General features: G+C 34.7%; 1 protein-coding gene across 1 annotated transcript; it reads right to left on the reverse strand.

Moving 5' to 3' along the window:
* Positions 1-3,174: 3,174 nt before the first annotated feature.
* On the reverse strand, positions 3,175-6,707 carry LOC141721006 (isoprene synthase, chloroplastic-like). Its single transcript, XM_074523733.1, has 7 exons — positions 6,299-6,707; positions 5,204-5,471; positions 4,731-5,106; positions 4,431-4,652; positions 4,159-4,297; positions 3,820-4,068; positions 3,175-3,721 (listed from the first exon to the last, which is right to left on the reverse strand). The coding sequence occupies exons 1-7, from the start codon at positions 6,578-6,580 to the stop codon at positions 3,416-3,418; spliced, it is 1,842 nt and encodes a 613-aa protein (XP_074379834.1). The 5' UTR covers positions 6,581-6,707; the 3' UTR covers positions 3,175-3,415.
* Between the last annotated feature and the right edge of the window lie 16,097 nt (positions 6,708-22,804).

Consider the following 22,804-nt stretch of genomic DNA (forward strand, 5'->3'; position numbering starts at 1 on the left):
TGCTATAAATTTAACAAAAAAATATATATTGAATTAGTAATACAGAAGGAAATTAGAAATACACAATTTAAGCCAAAAGGGTGAAACCAAAATAAAATCAAACTTAATAGAATCATAAGACATGTAAAAGTGTAATATATATATATATATATATATAATAGAATCATAAAACATGCAGAAGTATAAGATATAACCAAAAGTAAGACATACAAAAGTATAATATACGTGAAGTGAAATCAAAAGTTGGTGGTACTAAAAATTGGTGAAACTAAAACTAATACTTGTATACCAACTTAATGATTTCATAATCATAAGACATGTATAAGTATAATATAACAAAAAATATCAAATTTAACATGAAACATGTAGAAGTATAAGATATAATCAAAATTTTTAGTAGAATAAAAGAACATAAAAAAGTAGAATATACATGAAGTGAAACCAAAAGTTGATTGTACCAAAAATTGGTGAAACCAAAATTAATACTTGTGTACCACTTAAAAAGGGGTTTTGCTTATTAATAAAGGTTATTAACACATATAATATATTGAATTAACTAAGGAAATTAAGAACACAAAGGTTAAAGCCAAGAGGGTGAAAAAAAATAAAACCAAAGTTAATCGGTAGAAGTATAAGAAAACAAAAATAAAACTAAAATTAGTAGAAACATACGACATGTAGAAGTATAAGACAAGAAAAATAAAACCAAATTTAATAGAATCATAATACATATATAAGTATAAAATGAATAATTGATGTAATCAAAAGTTTAGTAGAATTAAAAGATATACAAAAGTAGAATAATACGTGAAAGGATAAGTGGTACCAAAAATGGGTGAAACCAAAATTAATAGTATCATTTAAAAATGGGTTTCACTTATTAATAAATAGTGTTAATTGCACTTTGCAACCCCTACCTTTCATTTAAAATCAAAACAGTATACATATTTAATATAGTTTGCAACCCTTAACTTTCAATATCAACTACAACATGCATCCCTTGCAGTTATAAAATTAAAATTGAGATGTTAATATTAATAACTAAAATTTTAAATTAATTTAAATATTTATTTTAATGCATTTTTTACATGAAAAAAATTATAGCTAATTTGTATTAGTAATACTCTAAATTAATCATAATGCTAAATACTTAAAATATATTTATTAAGCAAAATATATATTTATATATATAATCATAAAGTTTCTAAATATATCTATATTTTAAAATTTTAAAAATAATACCGAGTAATAAAATAATTGACATTAATATTATTTTTATAATTTGAAATTCTAAATTTTAGTTTAATTAAAAAAATTAAAATTATTATTTAACTATTTTGCTGAATTTCAATTTTACCCTTCACAATATAAATATTTTTAACAAAATGGTTAAAGGGATGCATATTGTATTTGATATCTAAAGTTAGGGGTTGCAAACTGTATTTTTGAAAGTAAGTATATAATTTTATTATTTAATGAAATGTAGGGGTTGCAAACTGCAATTAACTCTAATAAATATAAAGGTTATTAATACATGAAAGAATAAGTGAAAGCAAAAGTTGGTGGTACCAAAAATCGGTAAAATCAAAATTAATAGTATCATTCAAAATGGGGTTTCGCTTATTAATAAAGCTTATTAATACATGAATCAGTGTTCGAAGCGGAAGCAGTGGGGGTTAAGGAAGCTCTTTCCTGGGTGAAATCTAAAGATCTTACTGATCAGGTAGTGGAGGTGGAGACAGACTCTATGCTCGTAGTTCATGGTCTCAGGAGTACGTCAAGGAACTTGCTAGAAGTGGGGGAAGTGATCGAACAATGCAAGATGCTCCAAAGGGAGTTAGTTAACACATCTGTTCATTTCATTAGGAATCATGCTAATAGGGTAGCTCATGAATTTGCTCGCTTACCCTGTTTAGTTAATTGTCATTCAGTTTTTTTGTCTCTCCCCGCTTGTGTGGAAGAGGCTGTTCTTCGTGATTTTTCAGTTTAATGAAAATTTTCCTTCAAAAAAAAAAATACATGAAAGAATATGTGAAACCAAAAGTTGGTGGTGGTATTAAAAATTGATGAAACCAAAATTAATAGTACCATTTAAAAAGGGGTTTCGTTTATTAATAAAAAAGTTATTAATTCGTATAGAAACTGATTTAAAGTTAGTAGTTTCCCCATTAATTAATAATATTATAAAGAGAGGTTGTGTCTTTTATAAATTACTATTTGCGAGAGTAGTATACAAGACATATTTCCTCCCTCCCAATTTTTTTGTGCAATTTAGCTTTTGCATAGGTGTATTGAACACATAATTTCGTTGATTATTTTTCAAAATTACGCCTAAAGGTAAAATTGGACAAATAAATTGAAACGGAGAGAATATTAGTTTATATATTGTTATTGCAAGACTGGAAGACACGCGCGCGTGGCTGCTTATTTGAGTGAATGTCTCGGCGTCCGCATTGCTCCCAACAAAAACTTCTGCCGAATTGAAATCAGTGATACTGTGCTAATGTTTTCGAATTATGTAGTCGTGCCAGTGGTAAATTTTTGGCTAGAACCTGAAACTTCTCGCGTATGCGGTTGTATCAAATGCGGTTGCAGTGCACAAGACTGAAAAACGCACAAATCACACGGAGAAGTGCAGTGCGAGCTGTTTGCACATCTGGACATGGCGGCCATGTGATTCAGCCATGACAAATCGCTGTTTCTTTTTCTCTTTGATGAAGCTGTTATAAGCACAATTCTCTCCAGAACTTTCTAAAACCACATGGACTCGGACGGTGACACCTGATTTGCTAAAGAAATAGATTTGACAAATTACTGTAGTGCCCGTTTGGTAACTTGATTTCATTTAAAATTCTAGATTTATTTTGATCAAATAACATGTTTGGATAAGTAAAAGAATTTAAATTTGGATTTCATTTGAAATTGAAGACATTCAAATTTTAGTATAAATATGAGAGTTTGAAATGACAACTCAAATCATGTCATTTAAAATCCTTCGTTTCAAATGAAATGCTTATTTTCAAATAAGGCAATACCGAAATCTTCAGATATTGAGAGAGTTAGTTGAATGGTAATTAGCATAGAATGAAATCTCAGGTAATACCAAAGAGCTCTTGTTCTCTAGAAAGAACTCTTGTTCTGGTGGCAACGCCTCTTTCTTGTCGCTTCACAAAATAATATGAAGTTTTTGTCATCGATTATCAATGCTTCATTAACTCGATATTAATTCAATAACCAGCTCCAACAATGACAAATGAAAATTACACTTGCAACACATTTAGAGTTCAGCAAAAATTGCTAACATATGTGACATTAACGAGCATCAGAATGAATGGCTGTAAAGAATATATCTATTATGGAATTTCTTCTCAATTATGATGGTAACAATGTATAATTGGTCGTGGAGCATGGCTTTTTAACTAAGAGTTACTGGAAACGGTTCCATTAGTATTGCAAATATTTGCTTCTTTGCTGTCTTGTCTGGAATTCTATGATCATCTCCACTACCATAAGCACTATGGGAAAGCCTGGCCAGATTAAAAGCCGTTTCTGTAAAAGATGTTGAAAATTGAGGTTCTAAAGTAACTCGAGCTTCATTCATTTTTTTCCATGCTTCATCAATCAAATTCTTAATGTGCTTCCGGGCAACATCTTCAGAAACGCCATTATGGTACATATAAGACGTGACTGAATTTGCAGTTTCACCACTCTTTGACTCGCGCTGTTTGTTGTAAGAATATTAGCCAGATGTTAATGTTATTTGCATTATATCCCCCGCACGCATAAAAGAGAATGTAATTAACTTGAAAGACCACATACCGTAAAACTCGCCAAATCATTACAAAGCCTGAAAATCATGCTTGACCATTTGAGAAGATGATGGTCTTTCTCTAAAATATCGAGTGCCTCCTTTGTTATATTTGGGCTCCTTAAAGGGAATGCATGAGCTAAAATAACAACCCCTGAGCTTGAGCGCCACCCATTCTCAATATAATCATCAAAGTTAGGAGTGAACTTTCCGCTGTTCCACTTGGTCTCCTGCATGAGTGCTTGGCACAAGTCCCCCCACTGCATGAAAATACAGATAGGATTAAATATAGATTAGATTTAAGCCAATGGTAGGTATGATACTTTTAGTGTCATAATTATGATACTTACTACTTTCTTAAAGAGGGGTAGGGTGTTTTCTCCATGTTCTTTAAGAGTATCGTAAGCCATTTCATTGACGGTGTTGTAAAGTGCTAGGAAAAATAACCTCAAAGAATCTGGAAGGTCGTTTACAGCATCCACATTCCATCTGTATCAGTTACCCACCAATTGCAGTATTAGCTAACTCAGTACAGTACTACAGTTGTTCTGCTTTAGCAATAAAACTTGGTTGCTTATGTATACCAAAGTCAAAAGGGTAACTATGCAGAAATTTTACAAACCTTATGACCGAATCAGTAAATAGCTGAAGTTCATCCACAGATCCATGATCATCGTATAAGTCATCAATAACGGTTAAGAATGTAGCTAGTTTTGTTAGTGATAATCGGGAATCGCTTAAATGAGGCTCAAATGAGATACCAATAGTCCAAAAGAAGCATTGCAAAATACTGTCCTTGGTTGAGAAGCTTAATTTTCTTGATAGGCCTATATTCTTCCACCACCTAGCAGTAATATAGTTACTAAGCAGTACATTACAAAGAGGAATTCATTTAACTTGATACACAAAAAACCATACGTACCTCAACACTTCTACAAGATCTTGCTGGAGTGCAGATTGCACTATATTGAAATCTAATTTAGCAAGTTGAAGAAGCAAATCATTTGCATCTTCCGTGTTACTGTATAAATCTATGTAAGGCCTAGCTGCAAATCTCAATGTTCTGCGATACCAAGGGAGCTGCAAAGTGTGACCTAATAATTTGGCTAGCATCTTTGATTCTGTATTTTGCATGACATACTCAAGCCCTTTGCTTGCAAAGGATCTGGCCTCATCCAAAATGGTTTCTCCTTCGAAGGCCAGAAATGAAGCTTCATACAAGCTTAGCAAACCTTTGACATCCGCAAGCAAGCTTGACATGAAGGCACCATTATCGTCTTTGAAACTTTTAAACACATCTGGTCAATGTCATAGACAGGTTACCAAGTATAAAGTACGACTTGCAGGTAAAAAAATTAAAATTTTAGAATAAGGAGTTTGATTGTGTGTGTGAACCTTGGGAGACCTTGTAACCATGTTGTCTAAGCAGCCGGAATCTGAGCGCAGTAGTGTGAAGGCTCTTGTGATATTCAGGGGCTCCTTCCAGTGATACATATTTAGTGAGTGCAGCTGATATATCTTTCTCAAAGCGGTATCCAAGACCTAAGCGTTCTATGTTGTCTATAAGCTCAAAGAAATTTAACGGATTACTTGCGATCTCATCTTCAATCGTCAGTCTAATTTCTTTCTCCAACTTTGCTGCCATTTCTTTGTAAACATCATCCTTTTTTTACAGGAAAAGAATCAGTAAAACATATTCAAGCAAAATCTTGTCAGCAAGGAAAAGAGGGAATAACATCAGTGGGTATTTCACAACTATGACATGAGGGTGCCATTTGGAAAATCTATGTTGTTGATAAGGTGAGCATTTAGTTTATGTCCCTGAAACTTTATACCAGAAAACTAAGAAATTGATTAATCATGCAAAATGTTTTGGATAGAAGTTTATTTTGGGCTCGGCCTTACAGCACAATTGGACATTGGTAAAGTGGCTCAAAGTTATGAAGGATAATTTCTATAGAGAAATATTTACAATTAGCCATTAGTCCTGCACTGTGTACTTATACTCTGCACTTCATCTCCCATACCATATATGCACAATTAAGTAGACATCTTATTTTGTATATGTTGCTATTTTAGATAATGTAATAGCAAGAAAGAGTACTATTGTTTATGTGAAAAACGAGTTGACTTTAAAATTAAAAGTGGTATTATTTTGATAGAGTACAGACACAACTGACAACGCACATTTGATAGGAAACATATATAAGTTTAGCATTGGACATTTGAAGAGCCACAGGAATGTCAAAACAAAGTTTCTGACATGTAAAAACGACCATTCTCTATCAGGAAACCAGATATTGGTCTCTTTCTGCTATCAGAATTATAGAAAAGATGATTCCGAGTTCATCTATGTCATGCTGGAATACTGTAATCAATGTATATTTTTCCCTGTATCAAATATGCATTGTTTTACCCCCAATTTCAAAACAAAAAAAACATTATCCTTTCCACTTACTTATCATAGACTTAAATATCATGAAGGCCAACCTGTTTATAATTCTTGAACTTCAACTTGGCGGCTAAATCATTGATACTCCAAGCTGAATGAGCAGATTCAGGAGTAGCATCACTATCCGGGGCTGCAGGAACAGGTTGTATAGACTGATGCTTACTAGAGTAATATGACTGATAATTACCATGTCTCCGAGTAGCAATAAGTTTCAACCCTCTCCCTGGTTTCTGGAGATAACTAGGTGAATTGATAAAATCAGATTCAAATAAGCTGCATTGTTGCCGAACTGTGGAAAGTGCATGCAATACCGCGGTCATTCTATTTAGTCTATAAGCTATATTGATAAGATGTTGAACTCTGAACTATGACTGCGTGTATAGATTGATGGCGGATTTGTTGTCCACACCTTGTTGTGTATATGTAGTCTAAGGTTGTGTGTAAATGTTCGAACAAAGTGTGCATTTATATATTTATGATTCATCGTCAAAAGTTCGATAATTTCTTCTTATTTTTTAGGTACCAATAAATATCTTCAATTAGTTGACAATAGACTGATGGGGGTGTATCACTTATCTAAACGTTATCTTAATATTGCGTGTATAACTACTCTAAACGTTATCTTAACATTGCTCAATTCGTTAAATCAGTTCTGACTAGCCACCATAACGTTGCGTCCTTCTATAACTTAGGTAACCATTATTAGTATAACTTATGAGCGACAATTTCCTTCACACATGACACAACATGTATTATGTGGATTCAGTTGCATCTGGTGTTTGCAAGGGATATTGAACAAGACAGGTAGACTTGTTGGGCTTAGCTATCGTGGGTGTACTACTTATCACACATTTGGTTAGTCCAAAGATAAAAAAGAGTATGGTTGCGAGGCATTTTTCTACTTCAATTGCTTAATTTATAACCTTTTTATTATTAATCGAAAATCATTTTACTAGTACTTTTTCACCGTATTTTGGTTTTATGGCGTTTTGTTTTCACCTTTCAGTTGCTATTTTACTTGAACTCCGATGTTACCTTTTAACAAAATACTATACTGATAGTAATTCTATTATTGGAATCGTAATACAATTATAATACCTTTATTTTCTCTGAAATTTTATATTATTTTTTAATGAAATAATAAAATTGTTCATACCATATTTTAATTACAATATTTCTATTTTTCCTAAAACTCTATATTATTTTTAATATTTTTACCGAATTATTGATTACATTGTATTTTAAATTCACCCCTAGACTACTATTTGATGTAAAATTCATGTTATTACATTTTAATGAAATACAAAATTGTTGAACTCATATCATAATTTTAAAATTTCTATTATCCATAAGATTATATATATATATATATATATTACAATAAGGTCCTTGATTTCACTGGATTTTGATTTTACCACAACCCATTTTCTTATTCGTATTCAATTTCACTATATTTTTATTTCATCCCTAGATTACCATTTTACTTAGAATTCTATATCATTTTTAATGAAATAATAAAATTGTTAAAATTGTATTATAATTACAGTAATTTTATTTCCCGTAGAATTAAATATTATTTTTAATGAAATAAAAAATTGTATGAATTTGGTAGGGAGTAAAATAAATCCTGAATGCGCAATTAATATCGCATGAATTGTACCGGGGTTGAGCTGACAATAAAACTCATTATAAAAAGCCTAAAACCATGAATATTAATTAATTTTATAATTAATTAATATAGGTAAAGTCAGCTGATAAGTAAAGTCCAAATAAAGATACAATTCCTTGGAGATTGGCCTCCAAGGAACCTCATGGGATAAGGAATCAATTTCCTGCATTCTAGGACTCCAAAGTCTACTCTAAATCTGAGAATTGTCCACCAAGTCTCCTAAACTTAATCCAATTCAAAGGTATCTCGTGCCTATATAAGGGGTCTCACCCCACAAATCAGAACTACGTTTTTTGAATTGATCATTGGCAAACAGCAAGGTACGTAGCCATATTGTGAAGGCAAATCGAATCACGAAGCACAATAGCAGTCAAATCGAGTCTCGAAGCTCACGAACCTTAGCAATAAATACACCCCAAGTTCTTACCCATAACATTTGACACCGTCTGTCGGAAAGCACACTACACCAAAAACAGCCCGTTGTAACCAAAAAAAATGTTACAACAGGGCCCTTTTAACGTTACCAAAGGCCAAAAACAGCCTAAGGTAACATAAAATTTAAGTTAGTTTTTCGGTGATAGCTTAGGGTACCTAATTTAACATAAACGTCGCCTACTGTAACATGACCTTTTCTGCTATTGTAGCTTTAGTTGATGAGTCGTCATAAATTGGCGCTTTGGTGGTATTTTAGCTACAAAAAATGAGGTAGTTACACAAGAGTTTAAAGTAAAAGTTCATATAATGTAAACTACTGTAAAATACATTGCAAACAAGGTTATATAGTTGCAAAAAAAAGATGCATGTACCTGCAAATAGATTAGGTCTTGGCCTCATGACCACATGGGGCTGCATTTTTGGCATTGGTTTTACAGTCATGTCAATGACATTATCGATGTAAAAATCAATACGATCTCCACTGTGTGTTTGGTCAACCAATTGATTAAGCTCCACATCACTAGTCAGCAACTTCCAATAACCCTCTGGACCAACATAAATTCCTCCGATTTCTGAATACTCAAGGTCATCTTTTATGTGCTCCATTAGGACTGTATATTTTTCAGTGTCGACAGCCCATATAATAGTCTCTTCCCCATGAACATAGTGTGTACCCTGAAATTCACCCTGATGGTGGTATCTGAGATGAACTACTTTTTATATCCTATAAAAAAATAAGAAAACAAATATATTAAAGTACGAAAAGAGAGTGCACAAGGTTCAAATTTGATTAAATAAAATGGCAAGTCATAAATCACAAAGGATAAAAAGCACTTAAATGTATAGAAATAAACATCCTGGACTTAACTTAATTAATTTGACTTCATTAACATTACAATAAAGATTAAGTTCGACAATGACAGTACACAAATAAACATTAATATGCAAGCAACCCTTTGATCATATTAAAAAGTACAATTTAATGAAAATCAACAAATTTAACTTTTTGCATAAACATTTTAGGCAGGGGCTTGGACTACGTCCGTCTCGATAAGGACTTGTCTGGTTGGAACATCATCCCTTGACCAAATCTCCTCGTCTATATTTTCCATTTATGCACCAAGGTGTGCATCATGTATAACTGATTCATCTTATTCTTGATCATCTTCTACATCACACCAATCCCGCGGAAGTTTCTTGATGACATTGTACATCATATTTTCAACTAGATCTTCTACATAGAATACCTGTTGTACTTGTGAAGCCATGACATATGGATCAGATTTCTGGCATTTTCGATTAAAATTCACTTGAGTCAGCCCATACAAGTCCTTTTCTTCTTGGTACCAACAACACTTAAACAAAACTGTAGAAAATCCCCTCCCAATAATCAAGTTCTACTATCTCTTCAATTGCTCCATAGTAATTGACTTCTCCAATAATTGGTTTCTGATCTTTTGAACTTGCAAAACTGGTCGTCACAGCCGTTAAAAACACACCACTATTTTGTGTTGTGCATCTAGCATCCCTGTTTTTCGTATGGTATCTGTAACCATCGATTACATACCCACTATATCTCTTAGCTTATCGATTAGGGCCCATTGCAAGAACTTCTAATTCCTTTGAAATATTCCTCTTTTTGGCAACCTCTTCTTTCATCCACTTCCAGAAGTATTTCGTATGCTCCCTAGCCCTTTTAAAACTTTTTAACTTTTATTACCTAAGTTACAACCACTATCCTCAGTACTTATAGAATTTGGGATGCCGACTCGTGAAATTTCTATGATCCAGTTTACATACAATGGATCAGGACCACTGCAGATAAGATGATCGTAGAAAACATCTTGACAATACCACTTGATGTTCTTACATTTTTTGCAAGGGCATGTCATTTCATCGCCTACAACCATTTTGGGGAAGGCATGCTTAATAAATGCCTTGATCCCCTTGATATACCCTTCACTGAACTTTGGAAGGTTTATCCAAATTTCATGCATGTCGTCCATCACTACAATTAAGAAAATTCAGAATGTCATAATGGACAACATTTGTTTTATGCATACTCATTTAAACCTAGTACATTTGAGTTTTTACTTTTTTATTTATAAGAATTAGGTAGTTCTCCCCGTAGTAAATATAAACCTTTTGTATTTAAATTGTACTCGGTTAAAATGCAGAGTGGATACAAAAACAGATCTAGGACCTATTTGTTTATTTCTATTTTAACATTCTTAAACTCTACCGAAAGCATCCAAACACTATTTTAACAGTCCTAAACTCTACCCAAAGCATCCAAACACTAACTCGGTCATTTGTGCAAAAACAATACTCGGTCAAAACGCATAGTGCATACAACCAAATATCTACAAGCAATTAGGAAAGAAATTGAGAAGGTACAACATAATAGATAATTTTCATCAAATAAATTCACATACACAAACATGCACCATAATCGCAACCGCAAACATGCAAACACACACACACAAACACACCACACACATACACACGGAGAGAGAGAGAGAGAGAGAGAGAGAGAGAGCACGGAGAGAGAGACAAAGAGAGAGAAGACACACGGAGAGAGAGGGAAAATTGAAAATAATTTAATTGAATGAAGACTGGAAGCCCAAAATGCAATGAACACCTTCACTGGAAGCTCTAATTGAATGAACACCTTCACTGGAAACCCTAATTAGACCCCAATTCAACTAAAGAACCTGAAGCCCTAATTAGAAAGTCCTAATTTAACTACTAGAGATTTGATATGTTGAGATTGGCGACGAAATTTAGCAGAGAGAGGGGTGAGAGGGGTGAGCGAGGTGAGAGTGAGTGAGAGGAAAGTGAAGTACTCAGATATGGAAAGAGCGGGGGGAGAGGGAATTTTTGTCCAAAAATTTCAAGACTGAAATTTGGAGCCCAAATTTTGGGTTGGAGCCCAACATACTGTCCAGTTGTGCAAGTCCCAAATTAAATTTTTTATTTTTATTTTAATAAATTTTAATCATAATTTTTTAAAAAAATAATAGAAATATAATTATTTATATATTTTATTATCTTTATAATTTAAATATTTATAATATTTCTTATTATATATTTTCGAAACATATATATGAATATTCATACAACACTCTTGCAAGATTAAATTCATATTAATATTTAATCTTAAAATTTATTATATTTATATTTTGATACTCTAAGGTAACATTTTGACAAAAATGTTGCAAGCTGCAACACTTTCTACCTAATGTAACATCATATTTTTGGCTAAGGTAACACAAAAATCACAATGTTACATTAGACCATCTGTAGCATAGCTAATGAAACATATTTGGGTAACATATTTTTGGAGGGGGTTGCGATAGGTCAAATTTGGTGTAGTGGCATTACAATAAGCATGATGAACCAACAGAGCAGAAACAACGCCCCTAAACGAACACCGGCTGGGATAACCGAAACAATTTCATCAGTGGTGGAGATACCCCCACACACAGCCTATGCCTCCATCCAAGGGGGAACCGTGATAGGAGCAACTGAGCCTCAGCCACAAGGGACGAATCCCTCGGCTCCTCAAGGGACGAATCCCTAATTTTCAGCAGCTTCATGCACCTGTGAACTCTCGACCTGTTGGGTATGAATACTCAACAATCATGGCCACTAACCCCCCTTACGAGATGCCTTTATATCCTGAGGTTGGAGGAAGTGGACACTCTAATCAGAGTGAAGCACAAGGGCGGACGCCCCAATACATACGTGACTTGGCTCTTATTCCGGAGGATCAAGAATTCTCTGGACCTTATACTGACTCCGAGTCATCGGATGACGATGTTGCTCCGAAAAGGAGGCATGCGGGTAAAGGACCGATGTTTGATGCAAACCAGCGCCTTAGGAGCACCCAAGGGACGAGTCCCCAAGAAGTCCAGGAGAGGATCATGGCTCACGAAGCTGAGATCCAAAGGCTGAAATGTGACTTGGAGACACACCTGACCCAAAGAACCCTACTTTCTCCAAGGCGGAGAGATCCTCCTCCAATCATAGACCTGGATGATCCAATGCCAAGAAGGGTTGTTGCCCCAAGGGATGACCAAGTAATCTTATGCCCCTAGGAGATCCTGATGATCCAACTCCACCATTCACTGAATAGATAATGAATGCCCATATTTTAAGGAAGTTTAAGATGCCCACCATCAAAGCCTATGATGGTACTAGAGATCCGGCAAATCATGTCAGCATGTTTTCTAGCGCCCTGTTACTACAACCTGTGAATGATGCTATTAAGTGCCTGGCTTTTCCTCAAACCTTGTCGGGTATGGCTCAAAGGTTGTACAGTCGTCTACCTCTAAACTCGATTGGATCTTTTAAGGATTTGAGCTAAGCTTTCATCAAGCAATTTATCAGTGGTAGAGTACATGGGAAAAGTTCAGCATCTCTCATGAGCATTGTACAAGGAACAAAGGAGTCCTTGAGAGACTATCTGAACCGTTTCACAAAGGAAGCCTTAAAAGTCCAAGATCTTGACAACAAGGTAGCTATGATAACACTGTAGCAAGGAACTAGAGATGAGTTCTTCAAGATGTATTTAGCCAAGCACCCCCTGAAAGCATGTTACAGCTCCAAGATAGGGTCGTGAAGTATATCACGATGGAAGAAAGTATGAAGAAGACGGTGGTGAACAATGATCCCGCTGGTGGAAAAAGCGAAAGATTGATCTAGAATATAATGCTAAGGACAAGTATCCTAGAGTCGAGAAAGACGCTGACTTAGCCCCGAAGAGGGGAGGGCCTGGATAAAAAATTACTGAATATACTAGACTCAATGCTCCTGGGAGCCAGATCTTGATAAAAATAGAGAAAGACAGGGATATTTGTTGGCCTAACCCCTTGAAGGCTGATCGTCCAAAGCTAGATAAAAGCAAATATTGTAGATTCCACAAGGATGCTGGTCATGACACCGATGAATGTCGGTAACTAAAGGATAAAATCGAATTCCTAATTCGAAAAGGGAGATTGAGCAAGTATACTGGACATGGGGATAAAGGAAAAAAGAAATAATAATGGAAGAAGGAACTTTGATGATCGTAGGAGAAATTAAGATGATCAGGGACGAAACCCTCAACCCCGAGGACCAGTGATAAACACGATCTTTGGAGGACCAACTGCTATTGGATCATCTAAAAACTCAAGGAAAGCTTATCTACAGAAGTTATGCACATAGTGGGGAAGCTCCAAGAAGGGCCAGGACAGGAGTAGAAATAATATTTGATGATTTCGAATTGGAAGGGGTCATGTTTCCCCATGATGATCCCCTAGTCATAACACCCATAATAGGGAACAGTACGGTGAAAAGAGTCATTATAGACAATGGAGCATCAGTGGACATCTTACTCTAGGATACCTTCACAAGGATGAGTTACAATGATTCTTAATTAACCCAAACTGATGCCAATATATGGTTTCGTTGGAGTCGAGTGCCCCGTGGAAGGGATAATCAAGTTGCCTTTGACAATGGGTTGGGAAGTAAGACAAGCAACACAGATGTTTGACTTTGTAGTGGTAAAGGGTGGATAAACTTAAAATACAATAATGGGAAGAACATGCGTTGAGTGGAAATTATGACACTTTATTATTCTCTAATAAGATTTGAATTGATGTATTTGTAGTAAAGTTGTTAAGTGTTTTAATCTGTTTTCTAGTGTTTTTGTATTTCTGGCATTATCTAGGTAATCAGGTGAATTAACATTGTTTTAGTGCTAATTTGGTGTCAAGGTGGTGTTCGAATAAAAGCTCGTGGAAAGCCGGCTCGAAGCAGCAAGGAAAAAGATGAAATCTGAGTTTTTCCCCAAGGACGGCGCGCCCGCGCTGTGATAGCGCGCGGTCGCACCAGGATTCTAGAATAACAGCGCGCTCGCGCTGTAATAGCGCGCTCGCGCTGTAATAGCGCGCGGCCACGCCGGTGCGAAAGTTTTAAATCCTGATTCTAATGCAATTCTAATTGGGAGACTTCCAGATTGATTAGGGATGCTCTATATATTCAGATAAGAACGTTTTCATGAGAGAGACGTACCAGAGCGCAAGGAGAGTCGTAAGAAGACCGTATTAGCACGATTCAACGAAGAAGAAGAAGATCTTGTTCTTACTTGTGAATCTTTGTTTTAAGTTATAACTTGGATGCTAGTTTTCTTACTTGTGAACCTTTACTCTTGTTTCGTACTTGGTTTTTTTATTTAAGTATAAAGACTACGTTTGTTATACAATGCTTTCATCGGAACCCAGGTTGATGATGAGTCCGATTATGGGCTAATCGTTATCGTGGGGTTCTAGTAGATTTATTTATGGTTTTCTTTAGTTAAATTGTTTCGATGCCTTAGTGTGTGGTGATTGTATGATAACCTAGTATTGGTTGTGCTTATTCGTCTTATAAGAGTCGCGAACTTGTAAGATAGCGTGTTAATTCTTAATGAAGCGACAGTGAATTTAAGGATTTAGAACTTGTCATGCTAGCATAGGTTCATGTGTTATTGTTATGCATGATTCATAGGTAATTTTACCCATCATACTTGCCCTATATAATCAAGATAGATAACTTATGCTTAAACCGTTATGTTGTCAAATTCTATAGACATATAGGGTCTCAATATAATAGGTGTCTATTAATCTTCTATCGCTTTTGTGGATGTCTGGTAGTATGGTACTCGTGCAATGAAAGTTGACGTTTATCAGTTTCGTGTTGTTTGATTAGTGTCATCAATTCGGGTAGACATAATTAATGAATATGTTAGGAATATGGGGGAGATTGTTAGGAATATGTTAGGCCCTTAATGAACTGTAGAGGGGGGGTGAATACAGTTAATACAATCAATTCGACAAAGCTTCAATATAATCAACAGTTTTTATATTAACTGATAAAAACTGATTAAAAATGTACTCTCTCGAAAGGATGAACAAATATCCTTGAGAGCTGCTAGGTTATATGAAAGATATAACAATATCGCAATGCATATAACATAAACCTAATATGTGCTTTATATAGAGCATAGCTACACAATGTATAAGGAATCCTATTCTATTAACAAGAAAACCTATACAATACTTCTGAGATAAAGTCCTTTATTGCCTTGAGTTCTTGTTTCCTTTTCCTTATCGAAGATCAATTAATGTGACAAATACTGATTACATCATTCGTTGACATCATCATTCATCGATATCATTATCCGTTGATATCATCATCCGTTGATGTCATCATCATCCATTGATATAAGTTCTGATGTGAACTTCTGATAGTTTATGCTTGATATCATCAATTGCTCTTAAAAATCTCCCCCAACTTGTTCATAATGGAAATATGAACAAGTTCCAATTGATGATGTTAAAACTATCTAAATGCAGAAATCAAGTAAGCATATTCAATCTTGCTTTATTGAATGTCAGACTTTACTCTTCCTTCTGAACTGCTTCTTTAACTTGAGCAATATCAGCGGTTAACTTCAGTTCATCAGCCCATTCAACTCCATAAATCTTCTTTCTTTGTTGAGCTTGGCTGATTTCTTCTTCTTCATATTTTTCTTCAGTATCATAAGCTTGAACTGCTGTATAGATTGGATATATCAGTATTTGAGATTTAGTTTCCTTAGATACTGACTTCTTCTTTCCAATAGCTTTGGCTTTAGACTTTGAAATCTTTGACTTCCCTCTTATCTTCTCTTTTCCTTTAAGCTTCTTGTCAGCAGCTACAATAACTTGTGATCTGAGATCTTCTGCCAGACTAATTTTCCTTATAACTATACCTCTGGTTGGTCTGTTAGAAGGATCATCTTCATAAAGTACTTGAGAAATAACAGCAATATCAGCATTTGCTGTCTTTATGGAATTCTTGAAGTCTTCCTCCATTTGCCTTAGCTGTTCAAGATCAACTCCATGATTTTCTTTTGCAAATATTCTTCTACTCACCTTAGAGTCAAATAATTGAATCTTTGGATCCTTTAAAAACAGAGTTTTCTTTCTTTCTTTAACTTTCAGAGTTTGAATATATTGACTTGCTTCAGCACCAGCTTCTATCTTCAGAATACCTTGGTCTTCATCAGCAGCAGTTGTGACTTATGAAGATTTTTGCATTTTTATAGTCACAGTCAGATCTTCTACTCTTCTTTTATTCCTCTTACTCTCTCCACCTTGTCTAGATTGAAATCTAGTGATTGCTTTTGACGAACCACTAACTCCAACTAGCTCTTCACTTCTTATCCTTTCACTTTCCTTCTGTCCCCCCTTATTATCCCCATCAGGATTTTCATCATCAGTATTTGTCAATGTCAATTTCTTGCATTTAGATTTAACAATTTTCTCCCCTGTTTTGGCATCATCACCAAGCAGTAGAGAAAGAATCAGCTCCATTGAATTCTGTACTTCTGTAAGTTGATCATACATTTGAACTTGTTTAGTTTCCAATCTAGCTTGACTGGATTCAATTGCAGTTTGTCTGGAAACTACTGGTGTAATTTGTGTATGAATTTCCTGATGAGTAGTCAGCTTCGAAGCAATTAATAATTCTTTGATTTGATTGATTCGAGTAGTAGTTGCTTCTTGAGCTGAGTGTAAGGATCTAACAACTAAAGTTGATGCTTTCAGATGATTGAGCATATCAGGATTTGTAATCTTCTGTTCTGCTATTTTCAGATGTGCAATAGCTTGTGTTCAGGAAATAGGATATGTATCATCTTTCCAATGAGTTTTCCAAAGATTATCAAAATAATCCTGCTTCTTCTTAGCATTTAACTCTTTTATTTTATGTTATCTCACATGCATAGGCATATCTTCAGGGAAGAAAAGATCATCCTTAGGATCTATAATAGCATTAGAAATATTAGCTTCTTCACCATCATTAGATTCTTCAATAGCAACTGGATTGTGCACTAATTGCTGAACTTCATCACCAGCTTCAGCATGTATAATAAAATTTGAAATTGGTGTAGTATGTGATCCAGTAGCGTCAGAAGCTTCCACACCTTCAGCGGTTAACTCCACATCTTCAAGTATTGTAGATAAATAAATTAGAGCTTCGAGATTAACTTTCAGAACTTCAGTTCCTGTAACATGCTATGGTGATTCTGAAATGGATGAAACTTTATGAATGGACTGTTTTGCTATTACCTCTTCAGCAACAACAGGGATTTTATCAGGTGATGGTAAAGTAGAGTAAATGGACTGTTTTTCAACAAAAACAGGGATTATCTCTTGTGGTGAAATAGTAGAATGTATGGACTGCAAGAAAGTATTAGTACTTAGAATTGCAGGGAGATTAATAGCCAGTGGTACATCAGAGTTTTCTTGATGTTCAACAAACTACTGTTCAGCATCTCTTTCTTTAGTACTCTGAGCACCTGCAAATATACAGCAGTTAAAACTTAATCTCTCTATTCTTTTAAAGTAGTCTTACTACTCCACACCACACATCTCATGACTTTTAATAGTTAGAGCTTCTTCACAAGGATTACTAAATCATATCTCTCATTTACCTCTCCTTTTGCCAGGAAGGATCATGCCTCTCTTAAATTCTGTTTTTCTCTCAATCTTTTCACACATCTCACCGAAAAAGGCTCAGATAGATTATCCTACAGAAATAAGAGGTGGCTAAAGAAGGGTGATATGTGGTCATACAACTAGAGGTAGTCTTTAAATAAGGTCTAGAAGTAATCATAACAACATAATTTATATAAAAAAATGTTGAAAAGACTGAATCAGTATTTAGAATAAATGCTGATAAAGTAATAACAGCATTTATACCTTGTGAATACACAATTAAGCTCACAGTTAATATTGTGGTTATGACAGTTGTTGTTCATCAATAATGAGAACCTCCATTTGAATTGGAGAGGATTTGATCAAGTTACCTTCATGTACCATGATCTCAAACCTTGTTCTTCTTGCAAAGAACTAACACTTGAACGTGTTTATTGAAAGCTATCACAGAGTGTTCAGTAAAAACTGATGAACCTCTGTGTCTCTGTTAGTATCATTAAGCTACCTCGGCAAGTAGTCTCTAATCAACTAAATGGTATTTCCAAGTGGTGAGCACAATTCAAGAATTATGTCACTTGATTTTTGGCAACATTTGAGATAAGGATTCAAGTATTTCAATTATGAGAAGAAATTTAAGATATAAGATGTGTAATGTTAAGAAATGAGTTTGAGCAACTTTCTTGAATAGAAAAAGAAAGTCTCAAAATTATGTCTTGAATAGACATTTTAGACAATCAAGTACACTCAAAGATAATAATCCTTATTGACTAAGAATTAAATGTTCCATAAATTTCTTCTTTAACAATAATTACCTCATGTAGTGTGCTCAATCTGTACTGAAGTGATCACATGAACTTAAACAGAGATTAGTTTATTCACATGCACTATTAAAAAAATCTGAAATTAAGCATGCAGTACTGATTTGGATATCAAAAGTTAAAAGCATTCAAGCACACAAAATATAGTAAACAAATAGTCATTCACTTAAAGAATCATAGAAGGCAAAAACATTTTCATTAATCATTAAGAAGCAAAGTACAAGATTTCACAGAATTTTAAACATAAAGTCCTAATTAAATCTAACTACTTGGACTTCTTCTGCCTCTTTGCTGCTTGCTCCGCCCTCATCGCCCTGTGATGATAAATCCTACTCATTGTGTCTGCAAGAGAGATGATATTCTCTTGTAGCTCAAGAGCTGCTTAACGAGCACGTTCCACCAGTTCAACATGGAGTTCTTCTTTAAGAAGAACTTCTCCGGTAAAAAAATGTAGTTCCAACTGATCATCCCAAGAGAGATGATCATAGACTGAATTTGGAACTTCAGTTGGGTGGTAGACTTCACCACCAAAATGAAACTTAAGTCCGTATGGATCAAAGTACATCTTTTCATCACTAGGATTAAAGATCGGTAGATAGCATCCACCGCTTCGTGTGTGAAACTGAGGTTGAACCATTTTTGATGAGTGAGGTTGTGAGTAAATTATTGAGAAGATAATGAGTTGAGTATGAAAAAGGTAGTGAGTAGTTTTGAGAGTGGAGGGTTTTATTTATAGTAGAGAGGTTTAGAATCTGAAGGGACTCTTTGATTAACCATGTAATAATTAACCATAATGCAAATACACGATTACGCGTTTCTAGGCAAACAAAAAGTAATCTCTCTCTTCTGATTCCTATTCCCAATGTAAATACTCAAGAATTACTAGATACTTGCATCAATAGTTAACCCGTTTAAGCAATTAAAATATATTCCACTTTCTCACTGATTAATTAAAAAATATCGTGTAACAATTTATTTCAAATGAATTCAAAATAATCAATGTACTATAACAGCCAATCATGGTTTGACTATTATCAGTATTTTAATTACGACTATCAGGACTTATCAGTCAAAACTGGGTTGACCAATATCAGAATTTATTAACTACTGAAAGAATCTATTCGTTAAATCAACTTTAACTAATAACAGAGCACGTATGCATAATCAGTAGTTCAACATGCATTTTTCACATAAGATCATTTAACACAAATTGCATGTTATCATTGCATCAACATTTAGCACAATAATCAGTATTTAACAAGTACTGACACATAATAAGATACCATACTTCAAAAATATCAGCAATCTTAATTATCAGAGTTTGAGAATTGTCCTGATATCATTCCCAATTCATTCACCAATCTTGTGAAAGTAGCTTCACATAGAGGCTTGGTAAATATATCTGCTACTTGCCGATCTGTTGGAAAAAAGAGCAATTCCACTGTACCAGCTTCCACATGTTCCCTTATAAAATGGTACCTAATGCTGATGTATTTAGTCATCGAATGTTGTATTGGATTTCCTGTTATTACAATAGTAGTTTGATTATCACAATATATAGAAATAGAAGAATAGTCTAACCCATAATCCAGTAGCTAATTCTTCATCCATAGAATCTGAGCACAACAGCTTCTTGCACCAATGTATTCTGCTTCTGCAGTTTATGTGGAAATTGACTTTTGTTTCTTGCTATACCAAGAAACCAATCTGCCACCAAGAAATTGGCAGCTTTCAGAAGTGTTTTTCCTGTCTATTTTGCATCCTGTAAAATCAGCATCTGAATATCCATTTAGCTTAAAGTCTGAATCTCTAGGATACCATAATCGCAGATTCATGGTGCCTTTGAGATAGTTAAAAATTCTCTTCAAAGCTAATAGATGAGGCTCTCTAGGATCTACTTGGAACCTTGCACACAGACAGATAGCAAACATGATATCAGGTCTACTAGCACTCAGATTTAGGAGTGAGCCAATCATACCTCTGTAGTTAGTTATATCTACTGAAGAACTAGTATTTAAATTTAACTTGCTTGTAGTGGCCATGGGAGTTGATGCAGTTGAGCAGTCTTGCATTCCAAATCTTTTGAGTAGATTCCTGGTGTATTTGGATTGATTTATGAAGATTCCTTCATCAGTATGTTTAACTTGTAACCCCAGAATGTAACTCAGTTCTCCCATCATACTCATTTGATACCTGGACTGCATTAACTTTTGCAAATCTCTCACAGAGTTTATCATTAGTAGATCCAAAAATGATATCATCAACATATATCTGTACTAATAACAAGTCCTTACCATGGTATTTATAAAAGAGAGTTTTATCAACTGTACCTCTTGTGAAAACACTCTCTAGCAGAAATAGAACAAGTGTTTCATACCAGGCTCTTGGAGCTTGCTTCAGTCCATAGAGTGTTATCCAGTAAGTAGACATGATCTGGATACTTTGGATCAATGAACCCTGGGGGCTGTTCAACATAAAACTTCCTCTTTGAGTTCTCCATTTAAGAATGCACTCTTCATATCCATTTGGAACACCTTAAACTTCTTGTGAGAAGCATAGGCAAGAAAGATTCCAATTGCCTCAAGCCTTGCAACTAGAGAAAATGTCTCATCATAATCAATGCCTTCTTGTTGTGGGTAACCCTTTGTAACCAGTCTTGCTTTATTCCTTGTGATAATGCCCTCACTATCAATTTTATTTTTGAACACCCACTTTGTGCCAACTACAGATCTGTTCTTTAGTCTTGGCACAAGAGTCCAGACTTTATTCCTTTCAAATTTATTGAGTTCCTATTGCATTGATGTGACCCAGTTAGCATCTTGCAGAGCTTCTTCAACCTTTTTAGGTTCAATTTGAGATAGAAAAGAATGGTAGAGACATTAATTCTGAGTGGTTTTTCTTGTTCTTACACCACTATTAGGGTTTCCAATGATTAAGTCAGGTGTGTGTGATTTAGACCATTTTCTTGCAGATGGAAGTTGACTCCTTGAAGACGAACATCCCCTTGATCCATGAACTCTCTGTTATTTCTTTGATTAGTACCACTATTGTTTCCTGATGCTCCCCCTGAATCAGTGTTCTCATTGTTATCAGTATTTGACTAATTAGAATTTGAGGAAGATGAGTCTGATGATCTTTCTACTAATGTTTCTTGAGTTGAATCACTTGTAGTAGTCTCTGGATATGTGTCATGTTGCTCCCCCTCAATATATGCTTCACTCTTAGAAGAATTTCCACTGTTCTGTGGAACCTCAGAGCTTTGAGTGATATCAGGACTTACTGCATCAGATTTAGGACTTAAAAGTTCACCATAAGGTACTTTATTTTCAAATCTTAATTTGTCATAGTCATCTGCATCTTCTAGACCTGTTATCTTCTTGCAATCAAAAGATATATGTATAGATTTCATGAATGTTCTTGTTCTCATATTGTATACTCTGAAGGCTTTTATGGATAATGGATATCCCACAAAAATTCCTTCATCAGCTTTCAGATCAAACATGGCCAGCTGCTCTGAATGAGTTTTGAGAATGAAACACTTACAACTAAAAATATGAAAGTACTTCAAATTTGGCTTCTTTCCCTTCACCATCTCAAATGGTGTTTTTCCATGCTTTTTGGTCAATATTGCTTGTTGATCAATGTTGCATTTTGTGTAAAGCAAGCAGTTTGCACAGCCTTAGCCCAGAAGTAGGTAGGAAATCTTGCTTCTTCTAGCATGGTTCTTGCAGCTTCTATCATAGTTCTATTCTTTCTTTCAACAACTCCATTTTGTTGTGGATTTCCAGGAGCATAAAACTCTTGTTTTATCCCCTTGAGTTTGTAGAACTCTTCCGTAGAGCTATTCTTGAATTCAGTTCCATTATCACTTCTGATGATCTTCACTTTGTATGTTGATCCTTTTTCTAGCTCCCTCACATGATCAAGAAGAATAGATGGAGATTCATCCTTGGTATGCAGAAAATACATCCATGTGTATCTTGTATATTCATCAACAACTACGAGTGCATACCTCTTCTTGGAGATTGACATAACATTCACTGGAGCAAAGAGATCAATATGAAGTAGATGATATGATTGAAGAATGGAGGATTCAGTTTTACTCTTGAAAGAAGT

Source organism: Apium graveolens, chromosome 4, assembly GCF_009905375.1.
Source record: "Apium graveolens cultivar Ventura chromosome 4, ASM990537v1, whole genome shotgun sequence".
Lineage (NCBI taxonomy): Eukaryota > Viridiplantae > Streptophyta > Magnoliopsida > Apiales > Apiaceae > Apium > Apium graveolens.